The 21874-nt window shown below is 45.2% G+C and overlaps 2 protein-coding genes and 1 long non-coding RNA gene across 3 annotated transcripts; all 3 read left to right on the top strand.

The window, feature by feature from the left end:
• The first annotated feature begins 60 nt into the window (after positions 1 to 60).
• LOC119334316 lies at positions 61 to 3006 on the top strand. Its single transcript, XR_005161271.1, has 3 exons — positions 61 to 189; positions 1836 to 1881; positions 2957 to 3006. It is a non-coding gene; the product is annotated as an uncharacterized LOC119334316 (long non-coding RNA).
• A 13640-nt stretch (positions 3007 to 16646) lies between these two features.
• On the top strand, positions 16647 to 19302 carry LOC119329743 (sphinganine C4-monooxygenase 1-like). The gene is made up of 3 exons (XM_037602816.1): positions 16647 to 17001; positions 17234 to 17525; positions 18421 to 19302. The coding sequence occupies exons 2-3, from the start codon at positions 17298 to 17300 to the stop codon at positions 18985 to 18987; spliced, it is 795 nt and encodes a 264-aa protein (XP_037458713.1). The 5' UTR covers positions 16647 to 17001; positions 17234 to 17297; the 3' UTR covers positions 18988 to 19302.
• A 1293-nt stretch (positions 19303 to 20595) lies between these two features.
• Positions 20596 to 21405, top strand: LOC119329744. Its single transcript, XM_037602817.1, has 2 exons — positions 20596 to 20822; positions 20889 to 21405. The coding sequence occupies exons 1-2, from the start codon at positions 20643 to 20645 to the stop codon at positions 21087 to 21089; spliced, it is 381 nt and encodes a 126-aa protein (XP_037458714.1). The 5' UTR covers positions 20596 to 20642; the 3' UTR covers positions 21090 to 21405.
• Positions 21406 to 21874: the final 469 nt, after the last annotated feature.

Here is a 21874-nt window from a genome sequence, read left to right as displayed (position 1 = left end):
CCAGATCCCGCGCCGCCCCGTGCCCCTGACGCCGGCGCCCGTCCCCGGACGCCACCACGACTCGCCACTCGCTGGTCTGCCCCGCCCCGCCTTTCCATCGCCAGCGACCCTGGACCACACCGCCATTCGCCTCGTCCTCCTCCCCGTCGACGCCATTGCGCCTCGTCGCCCAACTCCCCTGCAACGGGGGTGAGCCCTTTTCCCCTTTCCCCGCCCTCGTATGGTCACCGCGGCCTCCCCTGGCCCTTGGCCGCGTCGGGCCGCGCCCTCGCGCGCTAGCACCTGTCCTGGCCGCGCCCGGCCAACGCCGGCTGCTACACGGCACGCACGGGCCACGCACACCTCGCCGCATAGCCGCTCGCTGGGCGTCTGCGCGCCCTTGCCCGCAGCCCCGTGTCGCGTTGCCCCCTGCCCTGTAGCTCCGCTCGCCGGCGCCGCCTGGTCCCGGCCGGCCGCGCGCGCCTGTCCAGGCCTCGTCGTGGCCTCTGCTGGCTGCCCATGGGCGCTCGTGCCCTGGCACCTGCGTGCCTGTGCCCGCCCCGCTATGGCTCTGAGCCTGTGACAGATGGAGTCCAGGCCCCCTTTTTTTAATGAAAAAGAAACAAAAAATATTAAAATATGTTAATTAATTATTAATTAATTAATTAACATAATTATATTGACTTAATTAATCTAATCCTATGTTAAGTTAATTAATCTGTTTAGTTTAAGTCAATGTGACATTGACAGGGGTCCCACCCCCTGTTAACCAGTCAAACGTTGACTGGTCAACTGAGACCCCCTGGCCCACCTGTCAACCTCTGCTACACTATTGTGTACACAGAGCTGGGTGCATCTAGCATTTAAGCATTACTAGCAAACATGCTTGTGCGTTGCACCAGGACAAAAAAGCACACTTACCTAGCTCAATGTTTCGAGATCATAATTTTTTTCATCACTGAGATATTTTATCTCTCTTCCTCTGCCACCGAGACATTCCTAGGAGCATCAGCCATGTAATGTATTTTACCAACAGTAATATAAAAGGTGCATGTACTAATTGCTACACTTCAATCATAAATGCATGGAACAGCCTACCTTGAAGCAATGGATTGATGTCACAGACATGTTATAAAAGGATATTCAGTTATTTAGACGAAGAGACCATTGAACATAAAAGGTGCATGTCTAGGAAAAAAATGATTGAGTTATTCAGACCAAGCGATCATTGATGTCTCTTTCAGTAATTCAGACCAAGAGATCATTGATGTTTTAGCGAACCTGGTTGCTCCCCTACTTTTGACAATGATGCTCACGAGATCAGGAGCGTTAGACACTATGTCAGGCTTACTTTTGAAAAAAAATTGTACGTGATTGAAAAATTGATGAAACATACATATGAATTGGCAAGATGCTCCCCGTGTGCGACACGGAAGCAAATCCTACACGAATTCAGGAAGTACTTTGTCCTCTCGTCCTTGCCTATTTTAATGAAGTGCGAGAAGGGCGACATGTTGCAGATACTTACCTCTTTGATTCAACCTGTGTAGAATATGATATTCGAATTGTAGAAGCTGTTACTAAACAACAATGTGATAAGCACATTCCGATCTGCGTTATTTCTTGTGCTTTGTTAGCATACCCCTATGTCCTAGTAGTTGATGCTCACGAGATCATGAGCGTCGTCCACAATGTCAGGGTTTCTTTTGACAAAAATTAGTACGTGATTGAAAAATTGATGCCAAACATAACATACATATTAATTTGCAAGATACTCCGATTGTGCGACGTGGAACCAAATCCTAAACGAATTCAGGAAGAACTTTGTCCTCACGACCATGCCTATTTTAATGCAGTGCAAGAAGGACGACATGTTGCAGACACTTTCCTCTTTGATTTAAGGTAAAATTTTGTTTTTGCTACTCTAGATTTTGCCAAATTTTCTTATACCATTCTAGATTGTGACATTTCATTTTTGCCACTCTTAGTTTTTGATAATTATCACAATTGCCATTCTCGTGGCAAAAGTAAAATTTCCAGAGTGGCAATTGTGATACATTTCAAAAGCTAAGAGTGGCAAAAATGATATAAAATTATTTTGCTTTTGACACGGAATGGAAATTGTGATAATTGTCAAAAGCTAATAATGGCAAAAGTGAAATGTCGAAATCTAGAGTGGCATAAGGAAAATTGACAAAATCTAGAGTGGCAAAAACAAAATTTCCCCTGAAAGTATTTGAGTTTATTTGATCTCTTTTATGCACGATTGCTTATAGCCTCATATTTATTCTCCGATATTTGGGTTTTGTTTGGCCAACTTGATATATTTATCTTGCAATGGGAAGAGGTGCTTTATAGTGGGTTGATCTTACGGTGCTTGATCCCAGTGACAGAAGGAGAACCAACATGTATGTATCATTGCTACTAAGGATAAAACGATGGGGTCTATCTCTACATAGATAGATCTTGTCTATATCATGTCATTGTTCTTATTGCATTACTCCATTTCTCCATGAACTTAATACACTAGATGCATGCTGGATAGCGGTCGATGTGTGGAGTAATAGTAGTAGATGCAGGCAAGAGTCGGTCTACTAATCTTTGATGTGATGCCTATATAATGATCATTGCCTGGATATCGTCATAATTATTTGAAGTTCTATCAATTGCCCAACAGTAATTTGTTCACCCACCGCTTTGCTATTTTTCTCGAGAGAAGCCACTACTGAAACCTACGGCCCCCGGGTCTCTTTCTCATATTATTTGCCTTTGCGATTTATTTTTATTTGCTTTTATTTTCAGATCTATTAATCTAAAACCCAAAAATACCTTGCTGTAATTTATTTTATTTGGCATTCAATCTATCAATATTTATAACCTTTTTCCCGTCACGCACCAATTTCTGGCACCGTTACCCGAAAGGGATTGATAACCCCTTTAACACGTGGGGTTGTGAGGATTTGTTATCTTTGTGCAGGAGCTGTTTACGTTGTGTTGCTTGGTTCTCCTACTGGTTCGATAACCTTGGTTTCATATCTGAGGGAAATACATATCGCCACTGTGATGCATCATCCCTTCCTCTTTGGGAAAATACCGACGTAGCTTCAAGCGACATCACGGGTCCGGGATAGACATTTTCAATGGGACAGAAGTTAATATTTAGGGTTTGTACATGTCTGAATTAGAGAAAGTGGTCGAGGCTTTTGGAGCAATATCATCAAGCACTTGAGCAATTGAGTCAAGATCAAAACATCATCCCCTTTTAATAGTATTGCCTTTTTCCTATGGACTCAATGTGATCTTGGATCACTTAATCAAAAATGTAGAGTCTTGAAGCTTTGCCAATACATGTCCTTAGCATTTTGATGGGTCCACATTCTCATGTCTTTGCCATGCCAATCATTTATCTTTTCTGAAATCTATTTTCAGTGAGCATTAGATCAATAATACATATGTTGTTATGAATTACCAAAACCACTCGGGGATTAGTTGCACTTTCAATTGGACAGGCGTCCCCTAGATTCCAAGACTCATGCAACTTAATGGGTATAAAATCCCCTTTCATTCTACGACGAATGCAAAATTGACATCAGCGAGGAATAGTGTCGGGGTCACCATTATTGTTCACCTTCAGCTCAAAATCAAAGAAAAAACTATCCAAATCAGGCGGAATTCCAATGAATGCCTCACATGGAGAAAACAAGAGATAAAAACAATAGAGTTGGGAGTCAAATGGAAAAGTTGGATATCGTAGAATCCAAAACCAAGAGAAGAAAGAGAGACAGAGGAAAATTCACCCACAAAGAATATGTTTACTGAGAACCACCGCGCTCAAATCCCCTAAGGCGGGAGGGCCCTTCGTCGACAAATCAACACCCAATGGAAATAATCCCAATGTCGCCTCAACAAAATTAGTGACAGATTTGCGACGAACTAGAGACACACTAAAGGGGGTGGCGATGAAGAAACAGTGGTGGGCATTCTGGCAGATGCAAGTGGTTTCTCTGAAGAAGAGACAAACCCCCAAAATAGAACAAGGGGCCTTAGGAAGGAGCGGACACGACCTTAGCGGATGCTGATGGCTAGGGGGTGAGCTCTCGACACTGGAAGGGTTCTCAGAGGAGTCCATGTAAGAGGGATGCAAGTAGGTAAATTAGGTAAATAACAGAGCGTTGGAGGAAGAAACACGAAATGAACAATGGCAGAACAGGGTGTTGGTATAAGTATTGGGAAGAGTGACTGGGAAATCCAAACAACGTTTAGAGAAATTGAAGAGGATGTGCGACTTCTGAAAATTTTATCAACACCCATAATTCATCATAAGGAACTGCTCCTAAATGGGACAAACACATAGAAATAAATAAACGCCCATTACAGGATAGGGTAAGCCCCGCAAGTGTCGATGAGAAGTGGTGTTAGGCCCACATATGTTGGTGCGTGAGTCCGAAGGAATCTTTCGTAGGATTCAAGGCTGACATCAACAAGAGTCCGCAGCTAGAAAGGAAAGGCACAAAAGAGGCATGACTCAGACCCCCTCAAAGGAGGCAGGAGGAGCCAGGAGGAACCACGTACATAAAGAAGACAACGGTACATAACATCAAGTTACCATACGTACATAAAGAAGATTTTACCCTAATCCCGCTTGTCTGAAATTATAGATATCAACGACTAAAATGTGGGGGTCCAGTGACTTTTACACAAAGTTGTTGGGATATTTGGTGGCCGATATCGACGGGGTGTATAAGATCTGACTTAATCTAGGTATAGAACTAGGTCATTGTCTTTGGCATCCTCGATCTCGGGGTAGAAGTTTTCCCCTATCGATATTGATGTGCAGGTACTTGAACTCGGCTTTAGTCAGTGTGGCGCCTTCCTTCCCAGGTCTCCTGGCCACGGATGGGTTGACCTCCCTTTTGTCGTGGTTCCTCCTGCCTCCTTTGAGGGGGTCTGAGTCATGCCTCTTTTGTGCCTTTCCTTTCTGGCTGCGGACTCTTGTTGATGTCAGCCTTGAAGCCTACGAAAGATTCCTTCGGACTCACGCACCAACATATGTGGGCCTAACACCACTTCTCGTCGACACTTGCGGGGCTTACCCTATCCTGTAACGGGTGTTTATTTGTTTATATGTGTTTGTCCCATTTAGGAGCAGTTCCTTATGATGAATTATGGGTGTTGATAAAATTTTCAGAAGTCGCACATCCCTCTTCAATTTCTCTAAACGTTGTTTGGCTTTCCCAGTCACTCTTCCCAATACTTATACCAACACCCTGTTTTGCCATTGTTCATTTCGTGTTTCTTCCTCCAACGCTCTGTTGTTTACCTAATTTACCTACTTGCATCCCTCTTACATGGACTCCTCTGAGAACCCTTCTAGTGTCGAGAGCTCACCCCCTAGCCATCAGCAGCCGCTAAGGTCGTGTCCGCTCCTTCTTAAGGCCCCTCGTTCTATTTTGGGGGTTTGTCTCTTCTTCAGAGAAACCACTTGCATCTGCCAGAATGCCCACCATTGTTTCTTCATCGCCACCCCCTTTAGTGTGTCTCTAGTTTGTCGCAAATCTATCACTAATTTTGTTGAGGCGACATTGGGATTATTTCCATTGGGTGTTGATTTGCCGACGAAGGTCCCTCCCGCCTTAGGGGATTTGAGCGTGGTGGTTCTCAGTAACCATATTCTTTGTGGGTGAATTTTCCTCTGTCTCTCTTTCTTCTCTTGGTTTTGGATTCTATGATATCCAACTTTTCCATTTGACTCCCAACTCTATTGCAGCCAGAAGATGTTACTCGCATCATAGAGGCATGAACCTGGGTAAAATCTTCTTTATGTACGTATGGTAACTTGATGTTATGTACCGTTGTCACACAAATCCACTGATGTTACTGGGTCGTTGTTTTGGTTACCTTGCAACATACCGTCGACAGAATGATTTAAAATCATCTTGTAATATTGCCATTTGGGATTACAATAATGGATTAGAAGATGGATCTTATGCATAGAGTGGTTATGGAAATGAAGACCTCCTTCCTTATGTAGTGGAACAAACAACCTCCTTCCTGATGAAGTGGAACAAACAATCTCCTTCCTAATGAAAGCTCCTCCGTTCGACTCGAGGGAGTGGACCCCGTCGGGTACGATCACTAGTACGACCGAGTGTAGTCGTACCGATGCTCGGCTTGTGTGATGGATTGGATGCTAGTGATGATCCATGTATGGAAAATGCTCCATTTTTAGAATGGGTCATGGATTTGTGTCCATTTTCCCCTTTTCCCACCTGATCAACAACATATTCCAAACCAATGATATTTACCTATCTTGCATTTAAATAATGAGTAGTATGCATCTTGAAGTGATATTTCTAAGAAATACCTGTTGGAAATATGCCCTAGAGGCAATAATAAATTGGTTATTATTATATTTCCTTGTTCATGATAATCGTTTATTATCCATGCTAGAATTGTATTGATAGGAAACTCAGATACATGTGTGGATACATAGACAACACCATGTCCCTAGTAAGCCTCTAGTTGACTAGCTCGTTGATCAATAGATGGTTACGGTTTCCTGACCATGGACATTGGATGTCGTTGATAACGGGATCACATCATTAGGAGAATGATGTGATGGACAAGACCCAATCCTAAGCATAGCACAAGATCGTGTAGTTCGTATGCTAAAGCTTTTCTAATGTCAAGTATCATTTCCTTAGACCATGAGATTGTGCAACTCCTGGATACCGTAGGAATACTTTGGGTGTGCCAAACGTCACAACGTAACTGGGTGACTATAAAGGTACACTATAGGTATCTCCGAAAGTGTCTGTTGGGTTGGCACGAATCGAGACTGGGATTTGTCACTCCGTGTGACGGAGAGGTATCTCTGGGCCCACTTGGTAGGACATCATCATAATGTGCACAATGTGATCAAGGAGTTGATCACGGGATGATGTGTTACGGAACGAGTAAAGAGACTTGCCGGTAACGAGATTGAACAAGGTATCGGGATACCGACGATCGAATCTCGGGCAAGTACAATACCGCTAGACAAAGGGAATTGTATACGGGATTGATCGAATCCTCGACATCGTGGTTCATCCGATGAGATCATCGTGGAACATGTGGGAACCAACATGGGTATCCAGATCCCGCTGTTGGTTATTGACCGGAGAACGTCTCGGTCATGTCTGCATGGTTCCCGAACCCGTAGGGTCTACACACTTAAGGTTCGATGACGCTAGGGTTATAAAGGAAGTTTGTATGTGGTTACCAAATGTTGTTTGGAGTCCCGGATGAGATCCTGGACGTCACAAGGAGTTCCGGAATGGTCCGGAGGTAAAGATTTATATATGGGAAGTCCTGTTTTGGTCACCGGAAAAGTTTTGGGGTTTATCGGTAACGTACCAGGACCACCGGGAGGGTCCCGGGGGTCCACCAAGTGGGGCCACCAGCCCCGGAGGGCTTCATGGGCCAAGTGTGGAAGGGGACCAGCCCCAGGTGGGCTGGTGCCCCCCCCCACAAGGGCCCAAGGCGCAAGGGAGAGGAGAAGGGGGCAAACCCTAGGGCAGATGGGCCCTAAGGCCCATCCTGGTGCGCCTCCCTCCCCCCCTCCCCCTTGGCCGCCCCCTTAGATGGGATCTAGGCTGGCCGCCACCCCTAGGGGTGGAAACCCTAAAGGGGGCGCAGCCCCTCCCCTTCCCCTATATATAGTTGAGGTGTGGGCTGCTCATAACACGCGAGTTCCTCTCCTCTATATGACGCAGCCCTGCATCTCTCCTTCCTCCTCTCCCGCGGTGCTTGGCGAAGCCCTGCGGGATAGCCACGCTCCTCCATCACCACCACGCCGTTGTGCTGCTGCTGGATGGAGTCTTCCTCAACCTCTCCCTCTCTCCTTGCTGGATCAAGGCATGGGAGACGTCGTCGGGCTGTACGTGTGTTGAACGCGGAGGTGCCGTCCGTTCGGCACTAGGATCTCCGGTGATTTGGATCACGATGAGTACGACTCTTTCAACCCCATTCTCTTGAACGCTTCCGCATAGCGATCTACAAGGGTATGTAGATGCACTCTCCTTCCCCTCGTTGCTGGTTTCTCCATAGATAGATCTTGGTGACACGTAGGAAAATTTTGAATTTCTGCTACGTTACCCAACAGTGGCATCATGAGCTAGGTCTATTGCGTAGATTCTATGCACGAGTAGAACACAAAGTAGTTGTGGGCGTTGATTTTGTTCAATATGCTTACCGTTACTAGTCCAATCTTGATTCGGCGGCATTGTGGGATGAAGCGGCCCGGACCAACCTTACACGTACCCTTACGTGAGACCGGTTCCACCGACTGACATGCACTAGTTGCATAAGGTGGCTGGCGGGTGTCTGTCTCTCCCACTTTAGTCGGATCGGATTCGATGAAAAGGGTCCTTATGAAGGGTAAATAGCAATTGGCATATCACGTTGTGGTCTTTGCGTAGGTAAGAAACGTTCTTGCTAGAAACCCATAGCAGCCACGTAAAACATGCAAACAACAATTAGAGGACGTCTAACTTGTTTTTGCAGGGTATGCTATGTGACGTGATATGGCCAAAGGATGTGATGAATGATATATGTGATGTATGAGATGATCATGTTCTTGTAATAGGAATCACGACTTGCATGTCGATGAGTATGACAACCGGCAGGAGCCATAGGAGTTGTCTTTATTTATTTATGACCTGCGTGTCAACTTAAACGTCATGTAATTACTTTACTTTATTGCTAACCATTAGTTGTAGAAGTAGAAGTAATAGTTGGCGAGACAACTTCATGAAGACACGATGATGGAGACCATGATGATGGAGATCATGGTGTCATGCCGGTGACGATGATGATCATGGAGCCCCGAAGATGGAGATCAAAAGGAGCAATATGATATTGGCCATATCATGTCACTATTTGATTGCATGTGATGTTTATCATGTTTATACATCTTATTTGCTTAGAACGACGGTAGTAAATAAGATGATCCCTCATTAAAATTTCAAGAAAGTGTTCCCCCTAACTGTGCACCGTTGCGACAGTTCGTTGCTTCGAAGCACCACGTGATGATCGGGTGTGATAGATTCTAACGTTCACATACAACGGGTGTAAGACAGATTTATACACGCGAAACACTTAGTTGACTTGACGAGCCTAGCATGTGTACAGACATGGCCTCGGAACACAGAAGACTGAAAGGTCGAGCATGAGTCATATAGAAGATACGATCAACATGAAGATGTTCACCGACGTTGACTAGTCCGTCTCACGTGATGATCGAACACGGCCTAGTTGACTCGGATCATGTAATCACTTACATGACTAGAGGGATGTCTATCTGAGTGGGAGTTCATAAGATGAACTTAATTATTCTGAACATAGTCAAAAGGTCTTCGCAAATTATGTCGTAGCTCGCACTTCAGTTCTACTGTTTAGTTATGTTCCTAGAGAAAATTTAGTTGAAAGTTGATAGTAGCAATTATGCGGACTAGGTCCGTAAACTGAGGATTGTCCTCATTGCTTCATAGAAGGCTTATGTCCTTAATGCACCGCTCAGTGTGCTGAACCTCGAACGTTGTCTGTGGATGTTGCGAACATCTGACATACACATTTTGATAACTACGTGATAGTTCAGTTAAACGGTTTAGAATTGAGGCACCGAAGACGTTTTTGAAACGTCGCGAAACATATGAGATGTTTTGAGGGCTGAAATTGGGATTTCAGGCTCGTGCCCATGTCAAGAGGTATAAGACCTCCGACAATTTTTCTTAGCCTGCAAACTAAGGGAGAAAAGCTCAATTGTTGAGCTTGTGCTCAGACTGTCTGAGTACAACAATCATTTGAATCAAGTGGGAGTTGATCTTCCAGATGAGTTAGTGATGTTTCTCCAAAGTCATTGCCACCAAGCTGCTAGAGCTTCATGATGAACTATAATACATCAGGGACATATATGATGATCCTTGAGATATTCGCGATGTTTGACACCACAAAAGTAGAAATCAAGAAGGAGCATCAATTGTTGATGGTTGGTGAAACCACTAGTTTCAAGTAGGGCAAGGGCACGAAGGGATACTTCATGAAACGGCAATTCAGCTGCTGCTCTAGTGAAGAAACCCAAGGTTGAACCCAAACCCAAGACTAAGTGCTTCTGTAATAAAGGGAACAGCCACTGGAGCAGAATTACCCTAGATACTTGGTAGATAAGAAGGCTGGCAAGGTCGATAGAAGTATATTGGATATACATTATGTTAATGTGTACTTTACTAGTACTCCTAGTAGCACCAGGGTATTAGATACCGGTTCGGTTGCTAATTGTTAGTAACTCGAAATAAAAGCTACGGAATAAACGGAGACTAGCTGAAAGGTGAGATGACGATATGTGTTGGAAGTATTTCCAAGGTTGATCAAATATCGTACGCTCCCTCTACCATCGAGATTGGTGCTTGCGTTGAGCATAGACATGATTGGATTATGTCTATCGCAATACGATTATTCATTTAAGGAGAATAATGGTTACTCTGTTTATTTGAATAATACCTTCAATGGTCTTACACTTGAAATGAATTGTTTGTTGAATCTCGATCGTAGTGATACACATGTTCATGCCAAAAGATAGTAATGATAGTACCACCTACTTGTGGCACTACCACGTAAGTCATATCGGTATAAAACGCATGAAGAAGCTCCATGTTGATGGATCTTTGGACTCACTCATTTTTGAAAGGATTGAGACATGCAAACCATGTTTGTTGGTAGATATGCATGAAGAAACTCTATACAGATGGATCGTTTGGACTCACTTGATTTTGAATCACTTGAGACATGCAAATCATACCACATGGGCAAGATGACTAAAAGCCTCGTTTTCAGTAAAATGGAACTAGCAAGCAACTTGTTGGAAGTAATACATTTTGATGTGTGCAGTCCAATGAGTGCTGAGGCATGTAGTGGATATCGTTATGTTCTTACTTCACAGATGATTTGAGTAGATGTTGAGTATATTTACTTGATGAATCACGAGTCTGAATTATTGAAAGGTTCAAGTAATTTCAGTGTGAAGTTGAAAGATCGTCGTGACAATAGGATAAAAGATCTATGATATGATCATAGAGATGAATATCTGAATTACGAGTTTGGCACAGAATTAAGACATTGTGGAAATTGTTTCACAACTAATACAGCCTGGAACGCCAAAGTGTGATGGTGTGTCCTAACATCATAACTGCACCCTATTGGATATGATGCATACCATGATGTCTCTTATCGAATTACCACGATAGTTTATGGGTTAGGCATTAGAGACAACCACATTCACTTTAAAAGGGCACCACGTTATTCCGATGAGATGACACCGTATGAACTATGGTTTAGAGAAACCTAAGCTGTCATTTCTTAAAAGTCTGGGGCTGCGACGCTTATGTGAAAAAAGTTTCAGGCCGATAAGCTCGAACCCAAAGAGGATAAATGCATTTTCATAGGACACCCAAAACAGTTGGGTATACCTCCTGTCTCAGATCCGAAAGCAATAAGGGATTGTTTCTAGAATCGGGTCCTTTCTCGAGGAAAAGTTTTGCACGAAAGAATTGAGTGGGAGGATGGTGGAGACTTGATGAGGTTATTGAACCGTCACTTCAACTAGTGTATAGCAGGGCACAAAGAGTTGTTCCTGTGGCACCTACACCAATTGAAGTGGGAGCTTATGATATTGATCATGAGACTTCGGATCAAGTCACTCCCAAACCTCGTAGGATGACAAGGATGCGTACTACTTCAGAGTGGTACGTAATCCTGTCTTGAAAGTCATGTTGCTAGACAACAATGAACCTACGAGTTATGGAGAAGCGATGGTGGGCCCGGATTCCGATAAATGGATCGAGGCCATAAAATCCGAGAGAGGATCCATGTATGAAAACAAAGTGTAGACTTTGGTAGAATAGCTCGATGGTCGTAAGGCTGTTGAGTACAGATGGAGTTTAAAAGGAAGACGGCCAATGATGGTAAATGTCACCATTAAGAAAGCTCGACTTGTCGTTAAGAAGTTTCCCAACAAGTTCAAGGAGTTGACTACGGTGAGACTTTCTCACTCGTAGAGATGCTAAGAGTCTGTTGGAATTATATTAGCGATTACTGCATTATTTATGAAATCTTGCAGATAGGATGTCAAAACATTGTTTCCTCGACGAAAGGTTGTATGTGATACAACCGGAAGGTTTTGTCAATCCTGAAAGATGCTAATAAGTATGCAAAGCTCTAGCAATCCTTCTAAGGACCGGAGTAAGCATCTCGGAGTTGGAATGTATGCTTTGATGAGATGATCAAAGATATTGGGTTTATACAAAGTTTATGAGAAACTTGTATTTCCAAAGAAGTGAGTGGGAGCACTATAGAATTTCTGATGAGTATATGTTGTTGACATATTATGGATCAGAAATGATGTAGAATTTCTGGAAAGCATGCAGAGTTATTTGAAAAGTGTTTTTCAATGGAAAGCCTGGATTAAGCTACTTGAACATTGAGCATCAAGATCTATAAGGATAGATCAAAACGCTTAATGGTACTTTCAAATGAGCACATACCTTGACATGATCTTGAAGGTGTTCAAGATGGATCAGTCAAAGAAGGAGTTCTTGCCTGAGTTGTAAGGTATGAAGTTAAGACTTAGAGCTCGACCACGGCAGAATAGAGAGAAAGGACGAAGGTCGTCCCCTATGCTTTAGACGTAGGCTCTACAGTATGCTATGTTGTGTACCGCACCTGAAGTGTGCCTTGCCTTGCGTCAGTCAAGGGGTACAAGAGTGATCCAAGAATGGATCACAGGACAGCGGTCAAAGTTATCCTTAGTAACTAGTGGACTAAGGAATTTTCTCGATTATGGAGGTGGTAAAAGAGTTTGTCGTAAAGGGTTACGTCGATGCAAGCTTAACACCTATCCGGATAGCTCTGAGTAGAGATATCGGATACGTATAATGGAGCAACAATTTAGAATAGCTCCAAGTAGAACAGTTATTTGAAGTGGCTCCAAATGTAGCGTAGAAGTTGCATCTACAAGATGACATAGAAATTTGCGAAGTACATACGGATCTGAATGTTGCAGACCCGTTGACTATAACCTCTCTCACAAGCATAACATGATCAAACCCAGAACTCTTTGGGTGTTAGTCACATGGGGATGTGACCTTGAGTGTTAATCACATATCGATGTGAACTGGATTATTGACTCTAGTGCAAGTGGGAGACTGTTGGAAATATGCCCTAGAGGCAATAATAAATTGGTTATTATTATATTTCCTTGTTTATGATAATCATTTATTATCCATGCTAGAATTTTATTGATAGGAAACTCAGATACATGTGTGGATACATAGACACACCATGTCCCTAGTAAGCCTCTAGTTGACTAGCTCGTTGATCAATAGATGGTTACGGTTTCCTGACCATGGACATTGGATGTCGTTGATAACGGGATCACATCATTAGGAGAATGATGTGATGGACAAGACCCAATCCTAAGCATAGCACAAGATCGTGTAGTTCGTATGCTAAAGCTTTTCTAATGTCAAGTATCATTTCCTTAGACCATGAGATTGTGCAACTCCCGGATACCGTAGGAATACTTTGGGTGTGCCAAACGTCACAACGTAACTGGGTGACTATAAAGGTACACTACAGGTATCTCCGAAAGTGTCTGTTGGGTTGGCACGAATCGAGACTGGGATTTGTCACTCCGTGTGACGGAGAGGTATCTCTGGGCCCACTCGGTAGGACATCATCATAATGTGCACAATGTGATCAAGGAGTTGATCACGGGATGATGTGTTACGGAACGAGTAAAGAGACTTGCCGGTAACGAGATTGAACAAGGTATCGGGATACCGAAGATCGAATCTCGGGCAAGTACAATACCGCTAGACAAAGGGAATTGTATACGGGATTGATCGAATCCTCGACATCGTGGTTCATCCGATGAGATCATCGTGGAACATGTGGGAACCAACATGGGTATCCAGATCCCGCTGTTGGTTATTGACCGGAGAACGTCTCGGTCATGTCTGCATGGTTCCCGAACCCGTAGGGTCTACACACTTAAGGTTCGATGACGCTAGGCTTATAAAGGAAGTTTGTATGTAGTTACCGAATGTTGTTCGGAGTCCCGGATGAGATCCCGGACGTCACGAGGAGTCCAGAATGGTCCGGAGGTAAAGATTTATATATGGGAAGTCCTGTTTTGGTCACCGGAAAAGTTTCGGGGTTTATCGGTAACGTACCGGGACCACCAGGAGGGTCCCGGGGGTCCACCAAGTGGGGCCACCAGCCCCGGAGGGCTTCATGGGCCAAGTGTGGAAGGGGACCAGCCCCAGGTGGGCTGGTGCGCCCCCCACAAGGGCCCAAGGCGCAAGGGAGAGGAGAAGGGGGCAAACCCTAGGGCAGATGGGCCCTAAGGCCCATCCTGGTGCGCCTCCCTCTCCCCCTCCCCCTTGGCCGCCCCCCTTAGATGGGATCTAGGCTGGCCGCCACCCCTAGGGGTGGAAACCCTAAAGGGGGCGCAGCCCCTCCCCTTCCCCTATATATAGTTGAGGTTTGGGCTGCTCATAACACGCGAGTTCCTCTCCTCTATATGACGCAGCCCTGCATCTCTCCTTCCTCCTCTCCCGCGGTGCTTGGCGAAGCCCTGCGGGATAGCCACGCTCCTCCATCACCACCACGCCATTGTGCTGCTGCTGGATGGAGTCTTCCTCAACCTCTCCCTCTCTCCTTGCTGGATCAAGGCATGGGAGACGTCGTCGGGCTGTACGTGTGTTGAACGCGGAGGTGCCGTCCGTTCGGCACTAGGATCTTCGGTGATTTGGATCATGACGAGTACGACTCCTTCAACCCTGTTCTCTTAAATGCTTCCGCATAGCGATCTACAAGGGTATGTAGATGCACTCTCCTTCCCCTCGTTGCTGGTTTCTCCATAGATAGATCTTGGTGACACGTAGGAAAATTTTGAATTTCTGCTACGTTACCCAACAATACCTTAGTTATATCAAGATTAATTTTTGTAAATTTGAGTGTAAAATGCATTCATCAATCATCAAACAACAAACAACGAATAGTTGGTGGCCATGGCCGGTTGGACTGAGAGGGCCATGCACTACACCTCCGTTGCCACCAGACGAGCTCACAGTTGCCCCATGGACAAATGATCCGCAAGAGCACCCAACTAGGCCAAGAAGACCATGGTTACCGCATTCTATGCTGCATGAGCTACTCGCTTTGGGATGAAATCGAAGGAACCACATCCACGACTAGCCAGGCTGAGAGGGAAAGATATCCACCTATGCGGTCAATTAGGCTATATCACCGATGGGCCACCATCTGCCATGAGTGAGACCAGCTAAACCTAGTGGGTCTCTCCCAAGTCTGACCATATCTACTCTAGGGGCATCTCCTTCGGCTCATTAGCAATACCACGTCAGACACCGCCACATGCCCATCGCATGCGCCGTCTAATTGACAATATGATTGTTGACTTAGATCGAAAGAAGGCATTGCTGATGGAATTGGAAGTAGACAGATACAAAATTATGAATCGCAAAAGGAGGGATAATTTTAAAGATTTGGAAATTTTGCAAGCCCAAAGCCAAGGATGAAATTTCCCATAATGGTGCCATGAATCCAATTCCTAATGAAAAATTGGTGATCCATGAGAGCTTAATTGGCAGTGCATGAGGGGATCAGTTGTACGGTTACCATCCATGCAAAGGAGGTGGACAAATAAAATACAGGGCACACTAAATCAATCTATTAATTTTAATGCATGTGAGAGAGCGGGAGCGGTATCCGAGCGATATTTGGAAGAGATTGTCCGGAATAATTGCGAGTAAGGGTATGTAACAACTTGAGGTTGCCCTATTTCAAAACTCCCTTCTAATCTCGTGCTCGCTCCTTGGTTATGACAAATTAGCCGTCCGGTCTTAGATACCCGAACGAAGGGAGTACAATTTGTGTACGGACGATTGCTCGCATATGTTGTTTTTCTTTTTCTTAAACAAGCGAAATGCACTCATATTAGTTAAGGCATACAAATCTGGTTGCTCCAGATTTGCAAATTTAAATTAAGCCTTAGTGATTATATTATATCCGATATGATCTAAAACCAGGTCAATATGTACACAATGTTAAAGTATTCACATGTAAAAGTTATGGTTTAATTTTTATATGTTGTACAGTCGTTCGTCAAAGTTAAAAACTTTATTTGTAAAATAATGCTTGTTTCATGATCTAGAGAACTCGATGTATTCCCTTCAATCCATAAGAATTGACGTTGTTTATACTCCCTTCGTCTGTAAATATCCATTACTTCGATAAGTATTTCCGGACAAATGTACTGTATAAAGTAACATGGTGGGAGTAGTGTTTTTTATTATTCTAAGATGATTATACTTCTAGTGAATTTTATTTTTTTCTACTAATAGATCTGGAACATCCTGAAAACTTCAGAAGAGACGGCGGATTTCATCGTCTCGCCACCACGGATCCTCTACTCCACCAAGCAAGCACGGCGCACGATCTCGCTGCGACGATCTTCCGCCCACGTGGCCCCGCCGCAGAGAATCCCGTGCGCGTGCCGGCCGCCATTATTTTCTCCGGCGTTAGGGTTAAAAGATTGCCCAGCTCAGCTGCCGCCTCCGTCAGTCAGCTGGTCAGAGCCCATGGCATTTCAGATCAGTCAAAACAGGAACCGATAGGAGGGGTGGGCGGCCGCAAATTATCTTCTCCTCTCCTCTCCCACGCGGTCTCCTCCTCGCGGTCGCCGCTCGGGTCAGGCTGGTATCCCCCCTAAGCCAGCCGCCGGTCTCGCCGGCCTTCGCGGACCCAACGCATTGCCGCCCCGCTTTAAACTAGCCCCTTAATAAGCTGCCGTCTGCAGCGTCTCCTGCCGTCCTCCGAGCAGGGGCAGCACGAGGAAGTCCTCCTCCCCTCTCTCCCGCTGCCACTTGGACGGCGAGCTGCTGGAGCTTTCCTACCTCCGGCCTGGTAAGATCCGACCTGGTTTGTCAGATTCTGCAGACAAAAACGCTTTCTTGGGGCTCCAGCTTTGCGGAACCGCATCCAGGACTGCGCATTTGCGGTTCTTGGCGGCGGCGCTGGCGCTGGTGCCCTCCCCTTTGGATTTATGCTGCGTTTGGGCTCAAGATTTGGGTTTTTTTCACCCGTTTTATCTCCGTCCCCGATTTGGTACTAGTTTTAACTGTCCGGGTGTTTGCAGCGGAAGGATTCAAATAGTGGACGGGCTACAGGCAGTAAAGATTTGGAGAGCTGGGGACACTGGGATGGCGTTTGCGGTCTCCGACGAGCTGCTGGGCACATTCGTGCCGATTGCGGTGTACTGGCTCTATTCGGGGCTGTACATCGTGATGGACAGGATGGAGATTGACGACTACCGGCTCCACCCCAAAGGGGAGGAGGAGGTGAAGAACGTCGTCTCCAAGTGGACGGTCGTCAAGGGTGTCCTTGTGCAGCAGGGGTTTCAGATTGCGGTCTCACTTCTCCTGTTCACGGTAAATAATCCTCTTGACATTATGATCTTTACCATGGAAAACTTCTTGTTGTGATGCTATTGAATCCATGGTGGACTGATTCGTTGTGCTGGTTTAGCTTCATAGGATGTCCACATACAGGGTGGTTAGAAAGATTATTGGTCTATTTGGGTTAAAATTCAGTTTAAATCAGACATGACACAGTGAACAATTTTGAAACATAGGCTTTGATTAAGTCTTTGACAGTTTCTGAATGATGGTTAAACCAGCGAGTTCAAACCTTTCTGTTGAAAATAACAAGCAAGTTCAGACCCTTCTACGGAATAGCTTGCTGTTGGCAGTTTTAGCATGAAAAAATAGCTGAGTAGCAAACAGTCTAGTGTTCATATGGAGATTGAAAGAGAGTCTTAGATTACTTATGGACCACGAGGATGTAGTGCTGTTTTTGTCGATTGAATATGTATGAACTGTTAGCTCTCTTGTCAAGAGTCACAATGGTCGTATTCACATTGGGGAATTTATTTCAAGGCAGTAAAGTTGCTTCCCGTGATTTTATTGGTTGAAGTAGATCTTGAAAGACTTGAAACCAGTGTATGTTGTTGATTTAAAACTAAGGCTTAGATTTATTTTCCGGTCATTTTGCTGTTTGTTTTGTAGATGGATTAGTGAACTATGCACCTAGGCCTGGCGAGTTTCAAACATTTTAGTTCTTCATTTAATGAATTCCAGAACTTCTGGTCGTGCTTTCCAAAAGGAAATTGAGTCTTAAATAGTACAGATATATCTCCATTATCAGTGGAAGTTATTTTTCTCTCTTTGAACAAAGTCTGGCTTTTAACACTGATTTCAGAATTACCTGATGAAATTTCATACACGGGTAACTGTACCTAAGATCTGCAAATGTGATAAAATGCAGATCATTGGTGATGACAGCGGTACTGTGAGAAAGCAGCCTCCCGCCCTGGTGATAGCACTGCAATTTATCATCGCAATGTTTGTTATGGACACATGGCAGTACTTCATGCACAGATACATGCACATCAACAAGTTCTTGTACAAGCATATCCACTCGAAGCATCACACTCTTGTGGTTCCATACGCGTTTGGCGCTCTTTACAACCATCCCCTCGAGGGCCTCATTTTGGACACGATTGGTGGCGCCCTCTCGTTCCTCGTCGCCGGAATGACTCCTAGGACGTCCATATTCTTCTTCTCATTCGCAACCATCAAGACCGTCGACGATCACTGCGGCCTGTGGCTTCCTGGGAATATCCTCCACATGCTGTTCAGCAACAACAGCGCTTACCATGACATCCACCACCAGCTCTACGGCAACAAGTACAACTTCTCGCAGCCGTTCTTCGTCATGTGGGACAAGATCCTCGGGACCTACATGCCATACACTCTGGAGGAGCGCAAGGGAGGAGGTTTGGAGGCGCGCCCTGTTAATCTCGGACTCGCAGCGCAGAGCAAGTCTGACTAAGTGATTCACTTTGTCCCGGTCTTCACTTGCCCGGTGAAGAATGCTCTACCTGATCTTTTCTAACTACATTTGTGTTGTAGAATTCTTTTCCTGTCCATATAGATAAAGCATCTTGCTGGAATGCCGTTGTGTACCAAGGTATAGCAAATAAAACACTGTGTAAAGATGATCCACTCTGATTTGCTCATGTGGGTTGGTTGTGTGTGAGCCTCATGCTGATGATGGCCAAAGTGAGCTGGTATTATTAGCACTACATACATTATGCAGCAGTGCGTTGGCCCTCACATTCTTAAAGCTTCTCTGTGCTGTCATGGACATTGTCTCTCCGACTAATGCTGATTCCTGATGCTTGGGCTCTTTTAGATTTTAAAAGGAGCTGTTGTTAATTTCTGTATGGACCAGGCTGTCTGATGGACAGTGCCAGCCTTAAAGAACGTGGTTCTGTTTGTCTGCAAACCTAGCATTGGGCAGCCATGAGCACACAGAGGTGACCTAAAAGAAGCAGAGAGCCCACGGGAAACGCAGCCTCCAAATAAGTTCAGGAAACACACAGCAGTTTCTACTGCGGGCATGTGTATCTATGATATTTTTATGTTTGAATAACTGCACGCATTTGCTTAGTCAAATAGGTGCTATGTGCATTCAGCATTACTCCCTTCGTCCCATAATATAACAGCGTTTTTAACACTAGTGTAGTGTCAAAAATATTCTTATATTATGGGACGGAGGGAGTATTTTGCTATTTCAGGTTGCTTGTTGGAGAATAATAACAAATCTGGTTCGCTGTTACTCTCAAGTGTACCGTCAGTCACAAAAGAGTGCTGTTTTAGGTGTACGTGAGTGAACATTTCTGGAGTCTTGCTATCGATGTATATTTACAAATATTTGGGCGCAATACTGAGCAGTATGAAACACACACAAGTGCACCATGAAAAAAGAACATCTGTTTCCGCAACAACAACAAAATCTGAAAAAAAAAACACGTAGATGTGCCCGTGTTAGTCTTGTGCCAAAACTGTGATTGCGTAGTACATAATGAAAAAAAATCACATATATGAAAAATATTTACCATGAAAATGGTTCCTGCTTTCTAAAGAATCTGTGGAAGTTAACACACTAGAATAATATGATATGAGTTGTATTTGGCTAACGTTTTTTTAAGAGCTGTGTTGATTAATAAAAGGATAGATTTAAGAGTGGAAGAGATGTCTCCTCCCCAATCTTCATGTTGCGCATAGTTAGTTGGTGAAGAATATAGGAGCCAATGACAATGATAAATCGCGTGTGCACATGCGGCCATGCAAGGTCGTTATCCGCACCGGTAGTCCCCACGCGATTCGTGCTAACTCCAATATGACGTTCGCGTATAAAGGCCACTGGGCAGCGTATCCCATCTCGTATAGCTCTCGTATTAATCTCTGCGCATCAGTGAAGGCCCACATGGCATCTGGTAGTGACAACGGCTAGCTGAAACAGAAGGCAGCGACCGCATTTACTGCGTGTGAGGGAGATCGCGCTGGTCACCGTTCAGTCGCAACGGCTAGCTGGGCGACGCTCCTCGCTGGCTATTTAAACGCCATCCTTCCTTGCTTTGGATGGCCATTCCAAGCTTCTCCCATTCTCCATTATTCTCAGATTATCTGGGCTTGCAAAGCATGTGTTCGTCCATGTCCCGTAGCAGTGCGACACCACCGCCATCTCATCACACGAGCAACCAGATGCCGCCACTCCCGCTCATCCGTTGCCCCGAATGCAACGCCGTCTACGTCCTGTGGTTTGTCTCCGGGACAGAACTAAACCCAGGGAGGCACTTCTACAAGTGCGAACGGCATGGGGTAAGTTTTTTCATATCCTTGCAGCTCATGTTCTCCGGGGCATGCTGATTCTTGTTCATTCTGCAGCATGGAGGGTGCAAGTTTTGGAAGTGGGAGAACAAGTACATACAGTACTTAAGCCAGTGGTGGGGACATCGGATTTCGCACGCGTCGGTTCATCGCTACGTCGCGCTGCTCGAGCAGAACCATGCATTCCTGAAGAACATATTGATGATGTGCCTCGCGAATTTGGTGGTCATGGTCACTATCTTCCTCCTCAAGTTCTGAAGCACCACCCCGTCCTGCGTACGTAGTGTCGTACTCATACATGCCTTCGTCTTGCTGCCGCTCAGTGGAGTTTGATGTACCCACCGCATTGCCATGGCCATGAACAGGGCAATGTCGTAGTCACACATGGGCTGTATCCCCTCTGCGTAGGGAATGCCGTTTCCTTTTCGTATGTTACAATATCTCTAGCGATCTGCATGTATCAGTTAGTACGTCCAGCTTGCCCATGCAAGGGCGGGAGCTGCTAAGTGCAATTAATTATGTACCCCCCGCCGTCGTAATTAGACTGTCTCTAATCAAGAAACAGATGCAAACATATATTTTTTGTAAGAGAGAGTGGAGTCATGAGTCATCGCCCAGTCGTCGTCCGTCATGCACTTGAATGCACCAATAAGAGAAGGCGATGCGCCCCATCAATGCCACACCCATGATTAATTGATTGCTCCAATTACGACGGCCTGCAACGGAGCAGAAGACGCCAGGGCACGCGTGCTCTATAAATTGAGCTCCCGCGGCCCGAGCCTCGACCCACACACCACACGGTTCCTTCGTCTGGTAGCACACAGCCACAAACACGTGATTCACCGTCTCTGTAAACACCACCTCCGTCGCCGTGCTGTGGCCGTCGCCGGACACCGGTAACGGTAAGGTAAGCATCTTCTTCTCGTTGCTCCTTTCTTTCATTCTGTACTCGTGAAGGTGTAATCAACCCCCCTTGTCCGCGCGTGTGTGCGTGTGTATGCAGATGGATGAACCCATGCACCCCCAGGGCACGAACGACACGA

This window comes from Triticum dicoccoides, chromosome 7A (genome assembly GCF_002162155.2).
Source record: "Triticum dicoccoides isolate Atlit2015 ecotype Zavitan chromosome 7A, WEW_v2.0, whole genome shotgun sequence".
NCBI classification, from domain to species: domain Eukaryota; kingdom Viridiplantae; phylum Streptophyta; class Magnoliopsida; order Poales; family Poaceae; genus Triticum; species Triticum dicoccoides.
The sequence above is the reverse complement of the archived record's forward strand: the minus strand, read 5'-3'. Positions and strand labels throughout refer to the sequence as shown.

Coding starts and splice junctions, on each gene's coding strand:
- LOC119329743 (XM_037602816.1), top strand. CDS start 17,298: ATGGCGTTTGCGGTCTCCGACGAGCTGCTGGGCACATTCGTGCCGATT. Junction 17,526..18,420: donor TCTCACTTCTCCTGTTCACG/GTAAATAATCCT, acceptor GATAAAATGCAG/ATCATTGGTGATGACAGCGG.
- LOC119329744 (XM_037602817.1), top strand. CDS start 20,643: ATGTGTTCGTCCATGTCCCGTAGCAGTGCGACACCACCGCCATCTCAT. Junction 20,823..20,888: donor ACAAGTGCGAACGGCATGGG/GTAAGTTTTTTC, acceptor TTCATTCTGCAG/CATGGAGGGTGCAAGTTTTG.